At 42.8% G+C, this 19,654-nt stretch overlaps 2 protein-coding genes across 6 annotated transcripts; both read right to left on the bottom strand.

Annotated features, from left to right (window-relative positions):
• Nucleotides 1-70: 70 nt before the first annotated feature.
• tmf1 (TATA element modulatory factor 1) lies at nucleotides 71-10,827 on the bottom strand. 2 transcript variants are annotated; one of them, XM_042088640.1, is made up of 17 exons: nucleotides 10,224-10,827; nucleotides 8,459-9,831; nucleotides 8,209-8,312; nucleotides 7,951-8,077; nucleotides 7,731-7,836; nucleotides 7,476-7,618; nucleotides 6,880-7,046; nucleotides 6,375-6,531; nucleotides 6,151-6,243; nucleotides 5,593-5,749; nucleotides 4,820-5,012; nucleotides 4,433-4,502; nucleotides 4,067-4,159; nucleotides 2,599-2,718; nucleotides 1,558-1,707; nucleotides 1,196-1,321; nucleotides 71-872 (listed from the first exon to the last, which is right to left on the bottom strand). In XM_042088640.1, exons 1-17 carry the CDS (start codon nucleotides 10,357-10,359, stop codon nucleotides 732-734), a joined length of 3,456 nt encoding a protein of 1,151 aa, XP_041944574.1. In that variant the 5' UTR covers nucleotides 10,360-10,827; the 3' UTR covers nucleotides 71-731. The 2 variants fall into 2 exon arrangements, with proteins under 2 accessions (XP_041944574.1, XP_041944575.1); XM_042088641.1 differs by having other exon boundaries at nucleotides 1,558-1,704; nucleotides 10,224-10,826.
• A 128-nt stretch (nucleotides 10,828-10,955) lies between these two features.
• uba3 (ubiquitin-like modifier activating enzyme 3) lies at nucleotides 10,956-19,285 on the bottom strand. Of its 4 annotated transcripts, XM_042088665.1 has the most exons (18): nucleotides 19,206-19,285; nucleotides 19,032-19,070; nucleotides 18,344-18,464; nucleotides 17,957-18,037; nucleotides 17,619-17,701; nucleotides 17,423-17,503; nucleotides 14,808-14,851; nucleotides 14,648-14,712; nucleotides 14,370-14,525; nucleotides 14,120-14,222; nucleotides 13,413-13,526; nucleotides 13,122-13,175; nucleotides 12,963-12,999; nucleotides 12,771-12,852; nucleotides 12,512-12,612; nucleotides 12,196-12,259; nucleotides 11,641-11,695; nucleotides 10,956-11,503 (listed from the first exon to the last, which is right to left on the bottom strand). In XM_042088665.1, exons 1-18 carry the CDS (start codon nucleotides 19,223-19,225, stop codon nucleotides 11,415-11,417), a joined length of 1,389 nt encoding a protein of 462 aa, XP_041944599.1. In that variant the 5' UTR covers nucleotides 19,226-19,285; the 3' UTR covers nucleotides 10,956-11,414. The 4 variants fall into 4 exon arrangements, with proteins under 4 accessions (XP_041944599.1, XP_041944600.1, XP_041944601.1 ...); XM_042088666.1 differs by lacking the exon at nucleotides 19,032-19,070; XM_042088667.1 differs by lacking the exon at nucleotides 19,032-19,070 and having other exon boundaries at nucleotides 19,131-19,217.
• Nucleotides 19,286-19,654: the final 369 nt, after the last annotated feature.

Raw genomic sequence — 19,654 nt, 5'->3', positions numbered from 1 at the left:
GACAACTACTGTATCTGGAAACGTAACTTCCATTCTGTGCCAAAAGTACTAATACATGTAGTCAGCGCAATTGAACATTACATGATTATTTATTTATTTACACATTTACATTACGAGACAACTATGGAATCTGAAATTTAGCATTCCCAAAAAACATACGTGTCTCTTTCTTCATACTTTTATCAGTTAATGTAAAAGTTGACGAACAAATTGTAACTAAACAATGTGCAACACCCCAAGTAGCCAGTTATTCCACTAGAGCACCACCTGTAGAGCTCCAGGGATGTGATTAACTAAATAACAGCATACTTCATTAAAAAAAAGATAAAACATTTTAGTGCAAGTCAACCCTCAACCTTTACATTCCCAGCGAGCTAAGAGATTCAATTATATTTTCTAGGAAACGAGAATGTAGCAGGAAGGATGTATTGACAATCTTTTGTTACCCCATGGTTTGGAATAATTCTATGATCTGTATTTCCATGTGTATAGTGTTTAATCTCATTTTCTATTTCCGAGTCCCATATTTGAACTGCAATCACTCCATAAATAGATAAACAACCCGACAGCTAAATTGTCACAGGAAATTAAAAAAATGGATTGGCCTTTAAACTGAACCAAAGTCTCAAGGATGAAGGAAACAGCTTGTCTTGTAATAACCTCTCTTTTACAGTGAATGCACTTAAAGCCTGTTATGCTTGGATTTCAGTATCTTTTTTTGTCTTTCGAGTCTATTTTTGATTTTTCAGCAGCTCGTCAATCTGGGTTTTGTACATGTTCTTCACATCCTCCAGGTCCAGGCGCAGTTCCTCAGCCTCTTCTGCCTTCTCTCCGTACATCTGCAAAATGGTGTTGTGCCTCTGCTCTAGATCCTAGAGAGAGAAGGAAAATGAAGATTGAGTATTCATAATCTAAAGCACACTTACGTTATTTATTTAGCAGAGGCTTTTATCCAAAGCGACTTACAGAATGAGAAATAACATTCAAGCAACAGTGCAGAGGAGACCATAGGTAGTTAGACCTGAAGTAGGTTGCTATTGTTACTGGAACTCATCGCAAAGCCTAGATAAAATGTCTCCTTCCAGAAAAACAGGTCTGAACATGGTCTGAACCATACTGCAACATACTGAACATACTGAAACAATGTAAAGGGAAAGACAAAACCATGGCACGTTCCAACATCTATAGTGCTCACCTTGAGATTAATCCGTAGCCTGGGAATCTCTTTCACCTTCTCCTCCAACTCGTCGTTCTGATTGGTCAGCCGGACCAGCTCCTCTGCCATCACTGCACGGCTCCTCTCCAGACTGGCAATCTCCAACTGGACATACAGCAGAGATAGAGAGAGAGAGATGGCATGAGAGAAAGAAAAGAGAAAGATAACAGGAGTAGAGAAAGATAAAAAGACAAAGAAAATGGAAAATGGTGAGTTTAATAACTCGTAACAACATTGTAATAGGATTTTAAACATGCAGACAACATCAAAGGCCTAGGATACCCTGGCCTGTGTGTGTGTGTGTGTGTGTGTGTGTGTGTGTGTGTGTGTGTGTGTTATACCTGAAGCTGTGCAATCTCGCCTTCTCTGAGTTTGAGCTGTGACTGCAGGTTCTCCATGATGCTGGAGCCTCCTCCGAGTCGGGCCACTTCATACAGATTGCTCCCGCTGATGGACATGGTGCCAAAGGAGTGGTCCAGAGAGTCCTCCTGCTGGACACACCACAAACCAGCATATTAACAACAACACAAAGACAAGCTAGAGCTTCACCTGGTCCAGTTCAGACAGCGTAATCTTATCTTCTGATCTTTCTCCACACCACTGGGAGCATATTGTTTGGCTTTTCAGTAAATCTAATATACTATTACTGATTTAAAGGTGTTTATATCTGTGACACAACAAACAAACAAACAAACATCCCCAGACCAAATGTAACGATCACACAAGTCCAACTGAGGGCATCAGGCAGGGAGATGGAGTCATATCAGATATATCTTCTTCAGACAAACTTCAGTGCCTGTTTAGAGGACCACTAAGAGCCAGGGGTTAAAAAATCTAACCACCCCCCCATATATATTTCTGAACCCTTATACAATATCAGAACAGAGTTTCATCATACAAATGCAGTTCTCATTCTAAAAAGAAAATCAAACCATTACAGCACATGATTTCTCCTGTGAACCAAAACAGAGCTCCTGAAACTCTAGCCTTCACTGACCTCACAGTATCCCAAGCAGGTGCATATTTGTTACGATAACACTGGTGAATTTTACAGTTGTGTGATAATCATGTGGAGATGTGAGATAACTATATCCATTGTAAACATAAGTGTTTTTACAGCTTTGTCTGAATCAGTTCACTTATGGGTCTCAAATCAGTATGTACCAGATGTAGTTATTTATGTACAGTAGCTCCTGCGTTTTTCAGTCATTTGTGTTTCTGATTTGCATCAGTAGTCTGTGGTGAAGACACTTCAGATATCACAAACTTCTCACACATATCACAGAATTCACATACAAATAAGGAGCCTGTTGATGCACACAAACTCCAAATACATGTCCCTTTATCTCTGAGTGACCAACAGAGCAGGGCCAGTACTGTACCTGAGCCAGAAATGAGGAGTGGAGGCCGGCGTGGTCCGGCCCACTGATGGAGCTGGAGCGGGACAGTGACGGGGATGAGGCAGGGGGCTCGCTCACAGACATCACCATGGCCTTCCTCTCCTGAGGGGCACGACACAGCACAAAGCATTAGCATTTACTCATTTAGCTGACACGTTTATGAAGCGACTTACAAGTGAGGACTAACATTCAAGCTGCAGTGCAATAGGAGAGTAGTTCTGCGATATTGAGCTTTAGAGTTTTAGAATTCCATAGAGTTATATTGATAAGTGGAACAAGCCTCTTTAGATATTATGTTTAAAAAATGCATACAACTTCAAGAAAACCTCACCATATGAAGTTGTCACAGAATAAGAATATGTCAATAACTTAGTTTTGACAAAAATGTCAGATAGAACCTTATAATTTTAAGGGATATCCCATGTTTAGTTTAAATATTCTTTATTGATTCCTTATGGAATGGGATTCCTTAATTGAAAGTCTTGCTGATGCTAGACTTTAATCATATACATTAGGATGGTAGTCATACGATTGTTTAGCCTTTGTTATTGAGTAAATCCACATGATTAGCAGAAACAAAAGGTTTCCATACAGGGTTTCCTTTACATGTATTTCTTCAACATCAAATTCAAGGATTCAAAGATTTTTCCTGGCCCTTTCCCCACAAATTTAAGGATCCACCACATCATATTTTAAAACACAGATTTTATCAACATGACAACTGATACGGAATTCGTGGAATGATTGGCATTATTGTGCATCAGTAGTTCAGTGATAGAACAAGCCCCATTGTGACCGCAGCATTGGAGGTACAGTATTTGGCTATACTAACTTTCAAGCAATTGACTCCCAGTCTCATTCTCATTTTATATCATTTATTATGGTGAGTAACTTGTACGGCCTACAAAGACTATAGGGAGGCCCTGCGTCGATTCAGCACCACCCTGGGATCCACCCCAGCAGGGGAAGCCCTTTTGCTCCTTTCTTTTACAGCTTTGTCCAAATAGCTCACGTAGACAATAAAGCAGCTCTAAGCTCTCTCACTTGCTTGCCGCATTTTAACCTGCATCATTCGACTTCTATCACCCATGCATGTTCAAGTACAATAAAGCCACCACTAGATGCAGGCAGTTATACTGCACAAAATAAGCACCAAGATTTACATAGTAATCTACTGTATACGAATGAGGAGATGCAATACAAATGTACAGGACAATATAGATCATTTTAATTTCCAGGTGTTTCCATGACTGGAAAACTAGTCACTAAGATTCCAGGATTTCCAGGTTCTCCAGGATGCATGGGGACCCGGTCATAATATTTACCAAGGGATCGGCCTTGCCTTTCATGACAAAGGTAAACATTGTTCAGCATGGGCACTGGCTCAAATCCTTCATCCCTGGTGGAAAAACACCAGTGCACGTAATGTAAACACACAGGGCCGACTGACCTTCTCCTTGAGGGCCTCCTGTGCAAGGTAGCATTTTTTCTTCTCCTGCTCAACCTTCATCTTCTCCATCTCCAGCTGATTGGTCATTAGCAGCTATGAGAGAGTATATATATATATATATATATATATATATATATATATATATATATATATATATATATATATATATATATATATATATAGAGAGAGAGAGAGAGACAGAGAGAAAGAGAGAGACACTGTTGAGCGAATGTGGATGACAAATTGCTGATGGAACAGAGTGTGAATTGAGGCCGAGCAGACAGGTGAGGGGGCAGGCTGGTGAGGGGGCAGGCTGGTGAGGGGCCAGGCGATGAGACGGAATGGTCATCGGGTTACAGATCCTACCTTCTCTTTCTTGGCCTCTTCCAGAGCCCGCGAGTGCTCCCCCCTCAGATTCGTCAACTCCACGTGCTCCCTGAACAAGGAGACCAATGCATGAGTGCACCGTAACCAAAACACACACACACACAAAGTCATGGCACGCAGAAATGAAAATAAGCAAACACATCCAAACACAGCACACACGTGTATCTTCACTCAGCTATTTCACAGCCAGGAGGAGATCCTGCAGGAGGGCACTGGACGTGGGCCAGTGTAAACAAGGCAACACAAAGGGCTGCTCTTTCATTAGGTAAACAGCAGGGGCACGTTCCAGATACCTGTCAGGTAACAGACAGGTACAGCCACAGTGCCCTCTCTAATTACCCTCCAGGCCCGCCGCCTCCTCCTCACCTGCTGATGTCATCCTCCAGCCTCTCCCTCCGGCTCTTCTCCGCCTCCAGGAGGCCCTGTAGACGGCCCTTCTCCTGACGCAGGAGGGAACTCTGGGATTCCAGCGAGGCCACTTGAGCTTTGAGGCCATGCAGCTCGTCCGTCGCGGCACGCTCCTTCTCCACTGCTACGGCGAGCTGCGCCTCTGCGTCCACTATGCGGCCAAGACAGAAATATGGTCAGTCGTAATATCCTACACCAGATGCACAAGAGGCTGATTCTAATAGACAATAAACTTTGTTCGACTATTTATATTGGTCCAGACAGTTTTGAGCACAGAGCACTAAACAGAATGGAGGAATGACAGCACTATTTCAGAAATGTTTATTGCCGACAATGAGTAAACAATGTACGATGGTGACACGGATATCTACTTGGCGAGAGGGGTATACTATGAATGGAGATAAGTTGTATTTTGAGTGGAAAAATCAGAGGTGTGTTCAGATCTGGCAAGCAAAGGCAAACCTTTGTGTCAATTCCCTTGTTGTTTGCCATTTTATTTACAGTTTAAAGAGAAAGAGTTTAAAGAGTTTTTATGCAAAAACATTCAAATTGAGTAGTTCAAAGAAACAAATTGTCAAATTTGAACGGACTTCAGGTTTTAGGCTCAACCTACCACTTATCTCACTTCATTGTATGCCCAGAGGGTGAAAATGTTTCTTTAGTGTGTTGTAGTATGTAAATATGATATGGTGGTGAGCAAAAGATCAACAGTAAGCTGATTCCATTTCTACCCAGCCTATCAGAGATGCTCTTCTCCAGCTTCTCCCACGATTCCGTTTGACCCCCAAGTGAAGCCTGCAGGTTCTCAATTTGACGAAGAAGGGGCCGTGTGGCCGAGGTGACACTATGACTCAGTTCCTGGTTCCTGGTTTCGGCTGCTTGCAGTCTCTGTAATGGTTCACCATAAAGAAAAGTTAGATTTTTTGTTCTTCAGTGTCAACAGGGGATTTCAGACAGGCATTCAATTAGCACAGGCCTTGAACCTGTAGTGTACACAACATTTTCACCACAACAACCACAGCCTACTAAAAAACAACTGGAGGACATTCCTTCATCAAAAACACCAATACTGTTCATGTGTGTGTTTGCCAAGAATGCCGTTCTATGGTGACATTATTGAGAGACCACTAAAGTAAACACTCTTTCTCGTCGGGCGCCATCGTGGTTGCTTAACGACCCTTTCACCCTTTCCGCAGACACAACACCACTACCACATTGCATTCACATAGCGCTTTATTTAGACGCAGCCCTTCATGGCTGAGAAGAGGGCGGCAGTAAGAGTGCACTACCTGCTGCAGCTCGCTGATCTCCTCCCTGAGGTAGTCCTCCTTCCTGGCCTGCTGCTGCTCAGCTCTCTGCAGTGCCAGCCGCAGATCAGCCACCTGACGGGGGTCAAAACAAAATAACAATGGGAGAGAGCCAGTCTCTGTATACAGCTAAATACAGAGAGCTATGTCTTCCTGGAGGGAGGGAGAGGAGAGGAGAGGAGAGGAGAGTGGAGCAGTAGACCCACCTGGTTGGCCAGGGCCTCCTGCTGCATACGGGCCTCCTCGGTGGCGCGCTCCAGTGCCCGCTCCAGCTCCTCTCTGGCCTGCTCCTGCTGGCTGAGCGCCAGCTCCTGGGCCACACTGTCCTTGGAGGCGTTGGCCTTGTGCAGCTCCGCAAGCTCCCTATACACGCACAGCAGTGAAAGCAAAGACATACATCATGTTAATGCAAATCTACTACTATCAACTGACCAAAACAAACATGTGTAATTACATAATGACCGTAGTCATGGATTATCTCAATTTGAGTATAAGTGGAAATGTACTACTATCAACTAACCAAAATGTGTAAATATAGAGTGACCTTAGTCATGGATTATCTCAATACACACAGAGAGGGACAAACTGTTCATGAGAAAGTTCTAATGTCGATGACAGCTGCCTTGAATTTTCCTCAAAAAAAAGTCACCCTAGTCAACACTGCATTGCATTTGGTTACAACGCACTGCATATTCTTCATGACCATCATACTTGTAAGAGTTGTCCAGCGCTGCCTGTAGACTGCGGTTCTTCTCCAGGAACTCCTCCAGTTCGCTCTGCACCTTGGTCGACTCGCGCTCCTGCCGCTCCACCACCGCGTTCAGCTTCTTGATGTTATCCCTGTGCTGCTTCTCCACCTCCTCTTTCCCATCTAGAACCTGCAAACACACGGCTAAACACTCAGCACACAATGAGCACACAGTGAGGTGAAGCATACACTAATCCCGGCGCAGTGAGCTGCCTGCTACTATAGCGGCGCTCGGGGAGCAGTGAGGGATTAGGTGCTTTGCTCAAGGGCACTTCAGCCATACCCACTGGTCAGGGTTCGAACCGGCAACCCTCCGGTTACAAGTCCGAAGCGCTAACCAGTAGGCCACGGCTGCCCCCAAAGCTTCAATACCTATGTCAGTAACCTGACAAAAGCAACTGTCTATTTTAGATCCATATTGACACCTGCCTCTTTGTTTAACTCTTCGTTAAGTTACAGAAGGTGTAAAGCATTTGGCCTACATACTTCAAATTTTGACCACTCAAAAAAGTGCTGAGTGACTTGAAAGTAAGCCAGGACCAAATGCCCTCTCACCAACCTGTTGTAGGTGTTTAAGTTCCTCTTCCTGCTCCTTGAGTTGCTTGGTCTGTTTGGTGATTTTCAAGTCACTCTCCTTCTCTTTCACACGCAGCTTCTTGATGATGTTAGAATGCTGCAACTGCTGCTTGGACAACTTTTCACCTGAAAATAGTTCCATAGTCCCATCTCAGCATTTGCTGCCCTACTGCAATGTGTTAACAGCCAGAAAAGAAGTCTTTGAACAAAGCAACAGCAGAGATGAGAGAACCCTTACCTTCCTCCAGAAGGCCTCTGATCTGTTCTTCCTTGTCTCTGATCAGTTCCAGGGTCTCATTGGAGTTGAACCTGCTGGCCAGCTCCTCTCTGAGGCCCTTAATTTCCTACAGTGACAACATGAACAATACAGTTCGCTACAGTGCACAGACTGGTGTCTGAACTCACTAGGAATAATAATCTATTCATTAGCTGATTATAAATCTATTATTAATGAATACCTTCTTGGCAATGTCTCTCTCTTTACAGGCCAGTTGGGCTTTCCTCTCAGCTTCAGCAATGCGATGTGTGAATTCATCTTGAAGAGATTGGACAGTAGTCGTTTCCTCCCGTAAGCCGATTATCTCACTGGAAGACAGTACATATGCCAATCAGCATGCAGTGGGGAAATCATATAGTACAAACACTACAAACAACGTTGGTTGTTTTGGCCATGCACTGGGACGAAATAAGTGTTTTTAAGAATTGTCTGTACTTACTCTTTAAGGTTATCACACTCCTCTTCCAGTCTGGCCTTGTCTTTACTGACTGACAACAGCTGCGTCTCCCTTGTTTCAAGTCTGCTTGTGAGGTCGTCAATGATCTGAAAACATCAGACTTCTATTAGTAACTAAATAACACCACAAATGCCCGTTCTCCTGACCAGAAAGCACACAATTCGGATTTAGAAACCTAAATTTACAAAACATTCATTTTATTTTAGACTCCTAATCGGAACTCTCTCCCTACCTTCTGCAGCTCCAGGATCTGAGAGGTGGAGGCTCCTCTCATTTCCTCTGTTATGGGCGGCGTCCTGGGCTCACTGGCGTCCATGCTCAGACCAGACAGTGTGACGTCGGACTCCGGCTCCTCCTCAGGCTGCTCGCAGTTCACTGGCGTGGCACTACGGCCGCTCTCCTCCATCTCGCTCTCCATCTCCATCTCATCCAGAGACTGCTCCGTCATCGTTTCGTCATGCCTGCGCTCCTCTCCCTCCTCTCCTTCCTCTCCTTCCTCTTTGTTCTGCGCTGGGACCAAGAGTGATGCGGGGGGCGTGTGCGAGGACGGCGACGTGACTGAGGCCAGCGTGCGGCCGCCCGGGAGCTCATCGTCCGAGTTCACCTCGCTGACGCTGCGGCTGTCCAGCGACTGCACGCTGAAGGAGTCGATGCGTTCGAAGGCGTCCGAGGACGAACCGCAGCTCTCCGTCAGTTTGGGGTAGTCTTCTCCGAGGCGCGGGTAGTCGGCGCAGGCCGATGCGCTCAGCAGCTGGAAGGAGCCCTGCATGAGGTGCAGGCCTGCTTTGGCCTCCGCCGTCTCCTGACGCGAGCTGGCCGAGCTCTCGCTCAGCACGCTCTCGTGGTCCAGCACCTCGATGTCGCTGGTGGTGGACGTGCCCGATGAGAAAGCGCTGACCGGCGGAGACGGGGTATCGCTCTGCCGGTCCTCCCCCTTGGCGTCTTTAGATTCCAGCAGGATCTCCTTAGGGGGCACAAGCGATGCTTTAGAAGGGCTCTTGGGCTCTGGGGCTTCGGGCGACTCCAGGTGATCCAGGGGCAGCTCGGACTCAGAACTGCTTTGAGGCTTGTCTGGTGCTGCTTCGCCAGCTGCCACCTCTATATTGTCAAGCGCGTTCTGATTTTCACTGGCAGGTGTTTGCTCTGGCACAGTCAATTCGACAGAGACAGCAGGTTCCAGCTCCAGTAAAACCACATCGAGGCCTGCGGATGAATTTCTAGGCTCCGCATGAATCGACTCATTGTCCAAGTCGACGTCAACATCCACGTCAGCGTCTTCCTCGCTCTCCTGTCGATCCTCTGTGGCCTCGCCTTGCTGTGGGGAGTCCACTTCGTCAGTGTCTTTCTTTTCCGTCTTCTCCTGTGGTCCTCCTCGGCTCGATTTAATTGGCGGGACAGACACCACCTGTGAGCTCTTGACAGTCTGCAGATCTCCTGGAGAGAGGAAGGCACTGAAGAAAGTTTCTGTTTCGTCCACCACCGTGCGGGTCACCGGGGTCGTGATGGCCTCGGACGAGGGAGGGGTTGACTTGGTGCATTCCTCAACAGGGGTGTCCCACTGGTTCATCCCCCACCCCCCAGCTGAGACAGGTTTGCCAGGTAAATCTGAAATTAAAAAGTAACCAAGTATATCAAACAAGGAGGGAGAGTCAAGTTTGTGAGTGTTCTAATCACTGGGTCAAATCTCTCCAGAAAGTCTTCAGAAATTAATGTGTAATCCAAATTGGACTAAAAATAGCCCATCACCCTTGCAACATCACAGGGAAGTCGATATCTAAAAACAATGTAGCAATATTGACACTTACAACACGAACAGCAGAATGAAAAACGTAACGCTAATGTTAAAATTAATGATGACTCGAAGTGTCAAAGAACAGGTGCAGGGCAGGCTATTTAAAATCACCTGACCAGGCCCGACAGCCAGTTAGCTGCCACAACTAATAAACAAGGAAAAGACTATCGGAGATTTGCGATGAATATGTCATTACCAAACTTACCATCATACGTAGCAACGACCGTATCACCCCATGGATCGTCTTCTTTAATGTCCAACACACGATCGATAGACTTCTGTGCTGTTGTTAGCGCCTGTTTAGCAAAACTGGACAGCTGCGACGCGTTAAACCAACTCATGATGAAAGCCAACCTACTTCTATCTCGCTAGCTTACTGAGCGTACATCGGACTGCTAAGGTTAGGCCACATGAAACATATTCAGCTGCGGTAACAACAAAATAGTCGGATTTTCAATTGTCGATGAAAAAATACTAACATTAAACTATTTGCCAAGCTTGCATTAGCAGGCTGGCTAGGTATTTGATGGCCAGTTGCTAATAATCTAGAACGCTAGCTAACTAGCTACCCATGGAAGACCACATACCACGATCATTGGCGTCAAAAACAATCCATCTTTTAACTTCAAACGCAACGCTTTTGAAAACATTTGCGGTTTCAGATTATGGCTTGGTTTTCGTATCATGACATGGCTGAGCTCACGTAGTCGAACTACATTTGGTCCTTCACCAACTAGCTACATCGTTTGTTTTGGTACTTTTCCTCCACCTCTGAAGCTAGCTTTCTACTTCCTTTCCACGTAGCATCAAGCGAGCCTTCACGTGACGTCATGTATGGTCCATTTGAATAACATAATGAGAGAATGCCCAAATAAATTACATAAGTAGCGATGTGAACAGACTAGCATTAAACACAGAAACCAGGAAAACAACACAGTATTTTAAAAGATGACATTTTAATTCCTACAAATGTTTTTCTTCTTTCTGCTGGTTGTTCATTGTCCATATACATAAGCATTCAACTACAAAGGATAACACACACCAAACATTTGCAATAAATAGAACAAAACAACAACATAAAAACACAAATGAGTTCTCCTGTGTCATCCCAGTGCAGATGCTGCAGTGCATTCAAAAGACTACTGTGTCACGCACACATATTTTTTACAGTTTCAATGTGCAGTTTCAATGTGGCTTCCTTTGGGATGTGCAATCCACAACAGGACAAAACGCTGTTTACACATTTCAAAACTGACTCATTTACATAATTGCATTCAAACACACTTTTACCATGTTATCACTATTTCTTGTTCTTGTATCGGTGTTCCACATTGCAATTTAGGGAGGCTATATATTATAAGTCAACTCTATGGATGGGCCAGTTGGGGTGAGGTGCCTATGAGGTGAGGTGCAGTTTGAAAAGCACTGTCTGTGGTGTGGTCACATCAGCTACGGCCAGTTCCTGTCCATCTGATAATCCAAGTTCTAGAATCATTAGAAAAAAGCCAACATCATCACCATTGTATAAATATCATAACGCACATCAAAAGCCTAGAGAGTGAATTTGGAATTTGAATTTGATAAAACACTGCATGCAAGCCAGGTATGACTTATCTTCTCACCTTTAAGGGTTTTGCTGAGGTTTGGACGCGTTCTCTCTTCAATGGAGGCAACCGTCTGAAGGGGTAAACAATAAGCATGTGTCATCTATCAGATTCATTACAGTTTCAGTCAGTGATTGTATGTGATTTCAAGCCCATAACATTTTTGGTCACATTCAGCAATCATCTCTGCAAAATAATCCCGGTCTCTGTAGGAAATGCAGGCCCCAAAATCTGGAAACAAACAAATTGGCAGCAGCCAATCATAAATGAAACCATGTGTGGCATTTCTCTGGGAATACTGAAGAGAGGGGTGAGCTACCTCTCTGGCGTGTTTCGTTTGGTCTTTGGTTAAAATATAACGTAGTTTTGGACAAAAGCATCTGCTAATAAATTGAAATATAAACATAAACCACTTCCTGCGCAATCGCTGACTGCGCCTTTAAGGTCTCATATATTGGTCTTGCACTATACATCATAGTGAAACGAGATCAAGTGCTATGTCTTTATATCATAATGGCTGCCTGCAACTATATACCATGTCATTACAGTGGAAGCATTAATACTGTAAGTTACCTGTAAGTAAAGGGTCTTGTTCCTGCCCTCAATGGTTGCGGTGATTGCAGGAGACTTCATTTGTCTGTGAGGAGAAAAAGGTATGAAATACAGATGCATACCCATAAAAAGTAAATCAACTAAGTCTCTTTAATTTGTTATATTAAAGTTTTATATATATTACAATTTTCTCTTGGCCATTCAATGAAATGATACTGAGACTTCCTCTGTAGGTCTATGTGTCTCCATTACCCAAGTGTTCTGATACTATATCAAACTCAGATAGTGACTGTGGTGTGAATATGGTTATGTGGTGAGGCTGTTCATGAGGACTTACAATGAGGCACTCTCCGTCAGGTAGTTCAGCACTTCCTGCAGTTTAGCTGAGGAAGGGAACTGCAGGTCCTGAGGAACCTGGCTGCAGGCAGAACAGTTTTCCTACAAAACAAAATACACATAAGTATATATATATGAATGAATGAATGAAAGAAATAACTAATTAATGAAAATGATACAAACAAGGATAACCACATGACCGCTAAGAAATTGGAACACCGACAATATTTGTTAGGGGAAGAGGAATGCAATGGACTGACCTTCCGCTCTGCCTCAAAGGTGTAGGTGTACAGCCCATCAACGTCGTTAAACACCAGATAATTGTTCAGAGGAATGTAGGCACTGGCAAGATATGAAGACATGAAGGTACCGGTATATGAACGATCAAGGAATATATGAACAGATATACAAGACTAATATCACCAATGTTTTATCAGAGAAAAGAAACCCACCTTGAAGCAATTTTGAATACTTCTGTTGCACAAGATGCTGAGAAGGAAAACAAAAAATTACACTCAGTTTTAATATGTGTACTGGCTACTTGTAAAAGATTAATAACATAACACAGTTAGAAATGTCCAGCTGTTTGAGGATACTGTTTAGGAGCATACCAGCAATAACAGCATTTGTAGAGGCAACAGCAGGGATGATCCTCTTCACAACACCTAGAATATGGACGTTGGAATATGAACATTTACAATCAATTCTTCTGACTCAGTGCACCTAGCCTTACCTTTGGTCAGCAATGAATACCATGACAGTTGAACAAGACTGTTTGAATATCCTTCTGACATTTTGAGTTTAGTACATTTTTTTCCTCAGAGTTTTCTGGGTCATTTCTCTGTAGAGATGGGACTAAAATAAAGTGTGCTATATAGTGAATGAAGAGGGTCACTGCTCACCTTGAGTGAGTCTATAGGTCACTCCTGTGATGCTGTATTCTGCTGCCCGCTCCAGAGACTTCTCAAACACCCACTGGATATGCTCAGGGTCATCTCCGTCCAGGGCAACGGCCTCTATGGGCACCACAAAAAATGACAGAGATGATGCCAAAACTGTCAACACAGAACTAAAAGCTATACATATGGTTTACTTTATATCCATATGCCCATTAGTGTTCATATAGAACATTGATCCATGCAACAACCTTATTTTCCCTTCAAGAATATAATACATGTGATATTGCTAACATGTTATATTTAAGCAATAAGCCACGAGAGGCCGTAGGTTACACTGAATTTACAACAGCTAAGGGGTGTTGACTCGAGTGGCTTATTCCTTTTCTAAAACTATTACTACATATCTCCATATGTGGCAAGATTTCATAAAATAAAGGCACAGCAACAAGAAATGTAACTATTTATTCATAGATAATCATTCTTCCGCCAAGAAATATATTTCCTCTATCTGAATGGTTGCCAAGCAACGGCGAGATGCAGCTACTTTAACTTTTGTATCAAGTTATGGTAGCGCAGTAATATGGAACGACATGCGGTCAAGGTGTTTGTTTATGCTGAAATTTACAACGGCATCGAACGCGATTCAGCCAATCACAATCAAGGACCGGAACTATCCGTTTTAGAATGCTTGATATGATGAGGATAGCTACCTCCAAAGGGCTTTTCTTTGGGCCATAGAAGAACACGGACATATTCCACACAATGCTCAGGTAACCTCGGCATTGAGGCAATTGTACACATGGGGAAGTTTATCTGATGGGAGACAAGCATACAATTAATTAGACTGATTTACTGTGAAATAATGTAAAGAACTACCAAGAAGAACAAGAACAAAAGAAGAACTAAGAAATGTATATGTTTAGTGGCTTCATCACACTACACTGTAATTGTACTACTCACCTGTGGGGGATAGAGTTCCAGAGTGCAGTCAATGCAGGCGGTCATGCCAGGCAAGATGACCCTGGCATTTCCCTTAAAGCCCTCAGTCCCACCGTCAATGAGGGGGATGATGGAACTGGGGTCCAAAATGCCATCCTCATAGACCAGCAGGGACATCTACAACACAGACAACCACTACACTGAGCCCTACATTATGGAGTATGTGGACAGTAAACACCCTGTGGTTGGTTTATTACTTGACATTATGTATAGTTAAATGACATTATTTAAGAGCACACCAGCATTCCGTTCATCCATCTCCTGGCAACGATGGAGTCCAGACCACAAACGATTATGTGGAATTCTGTGATGGATGACATATGAAGGAATTTTACACAGACATAAAAACTTGGACAGGCCAGGAATGTTGACTATCAGGGAGACAACATGCAAACTTACGCCGATAAAATGTCTCATCAAAGTCTTGAATCTTCTTGAAATGTCTGTGTGGTTAAGTTGTTAAGGCTACTAGTAGCAATAAAACAAGTGGTGGCATAAAAAGTATAACTGTTATTTGATCATAATTGAATTGTGTAAAAAATATAATGGGAAGGACACTCGGAGAGTGCAGACCTCTGTCGAGGCCGTGTATCTCTGGTGTATGCAAGATATAACAATGATCTATTGAGATAGTAAAAAAAAAAAAAGCCATTTACAAACTATCTAACAATAATCATAAGATGTACATCACCTTTAGGCAATCAGTTTAAGCTATCTTGAGATGCTATATAAATGAAACGTATTATTATTCTTATCAAAATGCTATAGGCCTACTGTTGAATGAACTCATTAGGCCCTTACACACTGCCAAAATCCCCGCAAAATTATGTACCAAATTCGCGGAACGCCTGTCCTTTTCACATAGACCGAGGCGGAACGGCGGGACGAAGTGTCTCGCCAAATGTACTACCAAGCACCCTAGACTTTTTGCTGAATCGATAAGTTCCGGCACCAGTCTGAATGGGTTAAGGCGGAAAGGGGAATCTGGCGGGCATTTCGATGCTATGTCCAGCCCACCACAGGAGATTGCAAATAAATCTAACTGACCAAAAGCAGCAATAGCAGAGACAGCACATTATGACAATCTTAAAATTCATAAAGTCTCCAGTCATTTAATGCCTGCTAGAGTTGACTGTAGCTCGGAATGCAATCGGTTGCCATAATAGGCTATCCTAAAATCCAGAGATAAAACAAAGCATGAACTCATGAGCGTCTGTCTGCCCTATATGTATCTGATTGTAATGTTTACAGATATCTAGGCGATATTTGTAACATTTATTTTGTATTTGGCCTGTTATAAAATCGTGTATTGAACAATTTAAACACATTGTGAACCCCAAAGTTGGAGACATGCATATAGACATTGCTGCAAATTTAAAAACGGATTACTCTGGAATGGCTAACTGTACAGGGGCATGCTTTACACCTTTGTGTTCGGTAAGGTCTGCTGTTTATTCTGATATATGGTTTGTCATGTGAGGGAAAGTTCGCGAAGTATTCCACCAAGATGAATGGGTAGGCAGACGGGCGCAGAAAATATGATTAAATTAAAATTACTTTTCTCGTGAATCGTTTACCACAACAACTAACCACTAACATCGTTTAAAACCTGAGAAAAAGCTCTTTCGTGTGATAGGCCTACATGTGATGTATGTGATGAATAGGCTACTTCGCAAGTAGTTCAGCAAATATGGGTGGGACAGAAATACCTTTACAGAGCAAGCAGCTCTGGCCATATCGGCTCTGGCTCACATGATGTGATTTAAATGCATTATCGCTTCACTACCCAACACGCGAACAAGAAAGAAAAGAAAAAAGAAACCAATGAGCTTATGTCGCGATTTCCGATAGGCCTAAGCCTAGACAAAAGTCTGCAGAACACTGCTTAACTGAATCTTATTAACCCGAACTGCGATGTTCCAAACAGAGTGACTGTAGGATGCAATGCCTAATAATCTCACTGCCTTCGGCATACCTGCTAACAGTGTGCCTATTAGGCCTACTGTTAAACACCTGAAAAATATTAAGCTGTTGCTTTCTTTTCATGACGAGCACTACGCTTGAATGATTTATGACTGAATTGAACGTTGCGTTTTTAAGCGCCAGAACTGCTTATCACGTTGTGTGACAAAGTTTATACCAATCATCATCTTCTAATGTATCCTTACACAAGCTATTTTTATAGTTGTAATATTGAATGATTTCATGAATAATGCGTTGAAAAATTGTACGCACAGTAAGCGCCACTGACCAAGGTCACAGTAGCCTGTGAACCTCTGATTTTCAAAGGATCACGGCTAACGCAGGGGGCAACTCTTTTCTTCAATTTCCCTTCCAAATTACTTTTTATTGTCTGAAGACATCGATCGTAAGAATCTAACATTCTAAGCAACAGCAAAGCAACTTCACTTGCATTTGTAGGGTACTACAAATGCAAGCTAACCAAAGTGCAGTCGGTTCTCCCGCCATGGTTTTGGAAATCACACACCTGCTGCATCTTAAGGCCCACGCATAATAAGGCCTACGACTTCAGATCAGCAGGCCGGCAAATTTTCACCTCGTTTTCAGACACACGTTGCGGCAAAAAGACGTCTCCTCTTCCCGCAAATTTAGCGTGATCGCTGTGTGAAAAGGCCTAATAATTCCATGTTGTGAGAACACCTACGCATCATTTCATAAACTCTAAAGTCAATGTTGGGTGAGACTGTCAAGAAATACATTTCCTTGGTTGCAAGGATGAGTCCGGACACCATGGGACAAGATAATAAAAAGAGGGCATCTAAGATGTGAAACTTTCAGAATGTTCTAAGGTCTCACGAGATTGACAACCCAAAAACCTTTAGCAGTGTAAGCTGCACAACCCAAGATAAATAAATGTGCACCTTAGCAATACACTCATTACATTACAACACATATTATCACACACTGACAATGACAGCTATTGCACAGACCAAATTTACTTTCAGTTTTGGGTGCACTGATCACCTACTGCTGGCCTACAGAGTAAAGGATACGGTACAACGCAACAACCAGGAACACGACTGGTGATGAAATCCGCTGCCACATCTGCCTTAGGCCTTCCCACGTCTTTGGGTCTAGGTTTGGGGACCATGACAGTACATCATCATGTAAAAGCTAACCATTACAAAAAGTACAACATTAACATACTGGTATTGACTAAAAAAAATAGAAGGGGAGGAAAAAACTCACCTAAAGAGAAACTGTCGATTGAGGTTTGAAACATCAATAGTATCCATATCCACAACATGTAAGTGGCGAAACCCTGACAAGGCCTAAAGAATAATAAAAAGAAAAAAAACATACAGGATTAATAGGATTTATATTAAACCAATCTACATAACTACCAACCTTCTGCATATGTTAAGTGCATTAACATTGTGAGACTGGTGAATGTTATGTGGATAGAAATAAGGTATGTGAAGTATTATTCAACCTTTATTTATTCTGGGAAATTCATAGAGGATAGTCTTCCATTGCAATGATGCTGAGATAAATTCAATTAAGATTTAATTGTATTTGTGCCATACCAGATCTTTGAGAAGTTCACATCCAAGTCCTCCAGCACCAATGACAAGAATTTTGCATGTTTCCAGCAAAAACTGAAGAGACTATTGAAGGAAAAAAACAAACAAACAAACAATAAAAACTGGATACTAGTTTCACTTAGAGGACATTTTATCTAGCACACATACAGGCAGCACTAACCATCCACACCCAATTTTGAAACTATTTTAATATCAATTTAAAATATCAGCGAGTGTACAAACCTACAATTATGGCAAAGCTTCTAAATGTCTTAAATAAAGAGAGACTGTGTCACTTAAACAAAAAACAGGTTGGGAACATTACACAGAACAACTCTATTAAGGCCATCTTATTACACTCATCATGGGTTGAAAATGAGTACTTCTTACCTCTGTGCTAGGCTCAAAGTCAGGATGTGTGAAGGGTCCGGGTCTCTCTAAGAACTTCTTGACATGATCCCAACGACCACCCCACTCACATTGGTCTCCACTGCCCCCATTCACCACCATGCTGAAAGGAACACAGGGATTCAGCAAGACAGACACAACCCCTATCCCCTGACATTTGATTTCAGAAGCATCAGGATCATATTACAACTCGCCTGTCAGCATCTACACGGGGCCCTACACTTAAGACAGGTAACAACATTGCTGCTGTTCATGTTAAAAACAAAATAGTCATATTTCTGAGGCCACGTTGTTAGCAAAGTGGCTCATGGTGCTTCCCCTTGGGGATCAATAAAGTATCTATCTATCGATTTTCTAGCTGATATATCATCGTTCATACAGCAAGCTTTCTTGTTAACAGGCTAACTAGCCCACAGTGATATTACGGCAGATCTTGCCCTTTTGTAACGTAAATTGAATAACATCTCTCGGTTTTCTGCACGCTCATAACACGTAATATCAACTGTAGGCTAGTTTGCATAATGCTATAAAAAGTTAAGCAACATCCAAGTAAAAATTAACCCATAGTAAACTTAGCTAACCACAGCTAGCCGCTTAGCTAACTGACTGTTACGTTATTCCCTGTTCTTCGAGACTTGCAGCAGTAGGCTGCTAGCAATTCATTACTAACTTCATAGTCAGCTCCTCTATTCTCCTTCTTTTCTTCTCCCTAAAAAGAGAGAATAAAAGAAGGTTCATACATGCTGTGCTATTGTTAAGTTACCATTACCAGTTGCTGAGATTCTCTGCACTGTAAAGGGTCTGGGAATATTTTCCTGAAATTAATGTTACACATAAGACTTACGGTTCATCTCCCTCCGCCATGTTTCATGTCTTGTTTTCGGACCAGAATGCTTTGCGAAGAAGGCTGCAGACCAATCAGATGGCCATGCACCTGTAGCCAAGATAGTGGTGATTTATATAAATTACGAAAATAACCAGAATGTATTGCTTTGAGTTGTATACTACATATGTCATACTGTTATTTTGGGGCATATTGATTTTTACCATTAAATAGAACACACACACACACACACACACACACTGTAGCCTATCTGTCTTTGAGCCATTGGGTGTAGGCATACCAGCAGATGGCACAATAGCCTACTCCATGTCTGATTCTGCTCCATGGCAATGACTTCAAGGCGTGAATGTTGTAATTACTCCTCTTGGAAGCGTTCAAAAGCGAAATCACCCCTCTGAATGCAATTAAGTTATAATTGCTTTTATTTTGTCAGTGAAATTAGATATCAC

The sequence above is a fragment of the Alosa sapidissima genome, chromosome 4 (genome assembly GCF_018492685.1).
Source record: "Alosa sapidissima isolate fAloSap1 chromosome 4, fAloSap1.pri, whole genome shotgun sequence".
Taxonomy (NCBI): domain Eukaryota; kingdom Metazoa; phylum Chordata; class Actinopteri; order Clupeiformes; family Clupeidae; genus Alosa; species Alosa sapidissima.
This window is presented reverse-complemented; position numbering and strand designations above follow the sequence as displayed.

Coding starts and splice junctions, on each gene's coding strand:
- uba3 (XM_042088664.1), bottom strand. CDS start 19,099: ATGAACCTTCTTTTATTCTCTCTTTTTAGGGAGAAGAAAAGAAGGAGA. Junction 13,527..14,119: donor CAAAGAAAAGCCCTTTGGAG/GTAGCTATCCTC, acceptor TGGTGCCCATAG/AGGCCGTTGCCCTGGACGGA. Junction 11,504..11,640: donor CCTCAGCAAAACCCTTAAAG/GTGAGAAGATAA, acceptor TAATGATTCTAG/AACTTGGATTATCAGATGGA.
- tmf1 (XM_042088640.1), bottom strand. CDS start 10,359: ATGAGTTGGTTTAACGCGTCGCAGCTGTCCAGTTTTGCTAAACAGGCG. Junction 9,832..10,223: donor GGTCGTTGCTACGTATGATG/GTAAGTTTGGTA, acceptor TTTTAATTTCAG/ATTTACCTGGCAAACCTGTC. Junction 7,619..7,730: donor CAGAGGCCTTCTGGAGGAAG/GTAAGGGTTCTC, acceptor AACTATTTTCAG/GTGAAAAGTTGTCCAAGCAG.